The following is a 3,256-nucleotide window of genomic DNA, read 5'->3' as shown; positions in this document are numbered from 1 at the left end:
ATAAAAAAAAAACAAAAAAAAAAAAAAGAAAAAATAAAAAATAAAATATATAATAATATTAATGAAACAAAATTCAGTCTTGTCATTAAAATTATATAAATACAATAAAATACAATATGAAACAGTTATAGTTATGTAACATTTGAAAAAATTACGACAACAACGCAATCATTTGACAAATCTACCAAAATTTCCAAATTCTTTTCCGATGTTTTTTCTTCATCGAAACGATCTGTTCAGTTTCGGTTGTAATTATAAAATTGCATTCTTGTTTAGTCGATATCGAAAGCGTGTCCTTTTTGAGCGCAAATATTGAACAATTTTTTGATGCGTTATTTGTCAATTTTAACTGATGAAAAGTATCGAGGTTATTATTAATTCGAGATTCGATAGTAATAGGTTGTGTCATTTGAAAAGTAAGTTCGTCCAGCTGAGTCATTTTTCCGTTCGAATTCAAGATCGGACATTGAAAGAAACATTTCAAAGATGAAAGCTGACTGTTCGAATATTGTATAGACAAATCATTTTTATTTTCATCTTTCCAACAAAGGATATCGTCTAAATTTTTTCTTTCAATCAATTTTAATGGAGTTTTATCAATTTTAGTTGCAATATTGTCCATAGATTTCGATATTCTATTATCCGATTCGAATGCATGGAAAAGGGAACGATTTTCGATCAGCGAAATACTTTCGCCTATAGGACTGCCCAAATAACTGAACAGCTTTCGTGCTCTTCGATTATCGCTAAATCTCGAATGCCTTTGTTTACGATTCTTAACAACACGCCGCACTATACTGTTTCTTTTATGTTTCTTACTTACTATAACTTGTCTTCGTTTAACTGGGCTAAGCTTTACAGCTGTACCTATAGAAATCGTTTGATTTGGAGAGGATGAAACTAAATTCGATTTGACATGTTTCGGTGTATGTTTTTTTAGCTCATCTATCACAAACCCGTAAGATGCAACACATTGGTCGGAATTATTTGATAAATTCGAAATATCATCGAAATTTCGAGATATTTTTATAGAAATTTCTCTTTTCGGAGTTTCTTCAAATATTAATCGATCGATACGTATTTTCTTGGATGCGATTTCATTTTGTTTTTTTCTCTTAAATGAACTAATCCTAGATAAAAATTTATCTTGTTTAGGCGTTCTTGTGACAAGATCAAGTAATAAACGTTTATAAAAATGTTGATTTTCTTCTGGTGTTGCATATTGTGTGAAACCAGAATTTTTTGAAATTGTGAGCATATCACGAGAAAGAGAGACATTTCGCGTAATATTGCTTTGATTTCGTTTAATTGCAAATCGCTTAAGTTCTCCCGATTGATACAATTTAGCAAATAACAACTTCTCCTTCTTCGTAGATTTCGTTGAAGCGTATGCAGTCCTATACAACTTACCACCAGCAGCGCGTGTTTGACGTTTCCGACGTTGATCTGGTCGACTAAATGCGGAACCAGTTTGAAGAGCTTCCATTAAGCTATCCATAACACCTTCCTGAGTTTCATGTGCATTCATATCGACAAGTGCTATTTTCCTTGCTACTCGAGCTGCTTTCTCTGCTTCTGCTTTTTCTCGCGCTTCTCTCGCTCTTCTTTGTTTTTCTTCTGTTTCTCTCATTTTTATTATTTCTTTTTGAGCTTGCTGTAAAAATATACATCAAAAATAAATATGATACAAGCTTTATTTTTTGATTTCTTTACTTACCATAAAATCATCTTTAAATGTTTTTATATCACCAAAAAATTCTTCTATTGTATATTTCTGTTTATCAAAAGAAAAAAATTCGGAAATTTCTGTGTATAAGCTGTCCATATTTTTAAACATATTTTGAAGAACTTCGTAAGATTCACGGGCTTTTTTTGCAAAAGGCTGTATATTCGATATGATATTTAAGGAAAATAATGTAATAAAGAATATAATTTAAAAACTCATTCAAATATTAACGATATTTGTAATTACAATATAATGATGAAAAAAAATGTAAAAAAAAATAAAAAAAAAAAAGGATACACCCATGATATGTAAAAACATATCTTCATCGGATTGTGGTATTTTGGCATTCGATAAATCTTGTTCGAGATTTCGAATACTAGAATCCATTTGTCGCAAAGTTCTTTGTACATTTTCTAAAGAAACTCGACTTGCTCTATCTACGTGTGCCAGTTCTTCTGTAAAACTGAGACACTCTGAGAACTTTTGTTCTATTGTGTCTACTAAATAATGCATTAAAGTCTGTTTGTTATCAATGTCCTTGGTGCTAGTTAACTGAAAATTAAAAGAAATTATTGTTATATAATAAAAAAATAAAATTGAGATTTTATTATATTAAATTACAAACACGATTACAAATCATTGGAAATTACAAACATGATTCACAACAAGAAACAAACCTTAGTAAGAAAACTAATTTCAAATCCAAATGCTTGACCATTCTTTGAACCAGAATTCATATAATTGCCAAGCAATAGGATCAATTCCAGAATTCTGGCAAATTTTTTACTATTCTTTACTTCCTCACAAGCTGCTGTGCCTGCCACTATATCCGGTTTTACATCTTGCACTAATTCTTCATATCGCAGCATGAAACTTAATGATCTCAATCTCGGCAACAATCTCTTGATTGTCGATATCTATAGTACATAGACTCAAAAATATTTCAAAGAATAAATAAAATAGTTGTTTCAAATATTTAGATACAGTTTTTTTTATAGAAAACATTTCGATCAAAGATTGAAAAATGCACTTACAGTAATACAAAACTGTTCAGCTTCTGTTAAATCATCGTATTGATCTTTATAAAAATGAAGTTTTTTTAATTGATCGGGTGGCGGTAAATACTGTATTAGTCCTTGAAGTATATTATCCGAAATAACGGGTCCTTCACATTTGAGTAAACAAGACTTTACCTCTTCATATGACATATGCTTTAAAGTACCATTAAGAAGTATAAGAATATTTTGAGCAGCTTTTCCATCAAGGACTTTTAAATCTTTCACTTTTTTTGATGGAGCTGATCTACATAATGAGAAGCATCATATTATTAATGATTTTAAAATTTTCATGTTTCAATAATGGAATAATTATTAGCTAATTACTTATCGACAACGTCATCAATTTTCTTCCCACTTGGTTTTGATGCAAACTTTAGGCTTAAACCATTTAGTATTTCAGGACTGGCCAACTTATCCTCTTGTACTTTTATCCAAAATGATTTTTCAGTGAGTTTATGTGGCATAATCTACG

The 3,256-nt window shown here is 30.1% G+C and overlaps 1 protein-coding gene across 6 annotated transcripts in view; it reads right to left on the bottom strand.

Annotated features, from left to right (window-relative positions):
• Positions 1–3,256, bottom strand: part of LOC102680774 (protein diaphanous) — a 21,281-nt gene that overhangs the window by 10,098 nt on the left and 7,927 nt on the right. For 4 of the 6 annotated variants that reach the window (XM_031514330.1, XM_031514327.1, XM_031514329.1 and 1 more), the window contains 6 exons: positions 3,109–3,251; positions 2,761–3,028; positions 2,404–2,643; positions 2,024–2,278; positions 1,718–1,882; positions 73–1,654 (listed from right to left, as the gene is read on the bottom strand). In XM_031514330.1, the coding sequence (XP_031370190.1) occupies positions 182–1,654; positions 1,718–1,882; positions 2,024–2,278; positions 2,404–2,643; positions 2,761–3,028; positions 3,109–3,251 (2,544 nt within the window). In that variant the 3' untranslated portion in view covers positions 73–181. Of the gene's footprint in view, positions 1–72; positions 1,655–1,717; positions 1,883–2,023; positions 2,279–2,403; positions 2,644–2,760; positions 3,029–3,108; positions 3,252–3,256 lie in introns of those variants that run through there. The other 2 variants (XR_004151612.1, XM_006623938.2) reach the window with 1 other exon arrangement.

The sequence above is a fragment of the Apis dorsata genome, unplaced genomic scaffold (genome assembly GCF_000469605.1).
Source record: "Apis dorsata unplaced genomic scaffold, Apis dorsata 1.3 scaffold_980, whole genome shotgun sequence".
In the NCBI taxonomy this organism is placed as follows: Eukaryota; Metazoa; Arthropoda; class Insecta; order Hymenoptera; family Apidae; genus Apis; species Apis dorsata.
This window is presented reverse-complemented; position numbering and strand designations above follow the sequence as displayed.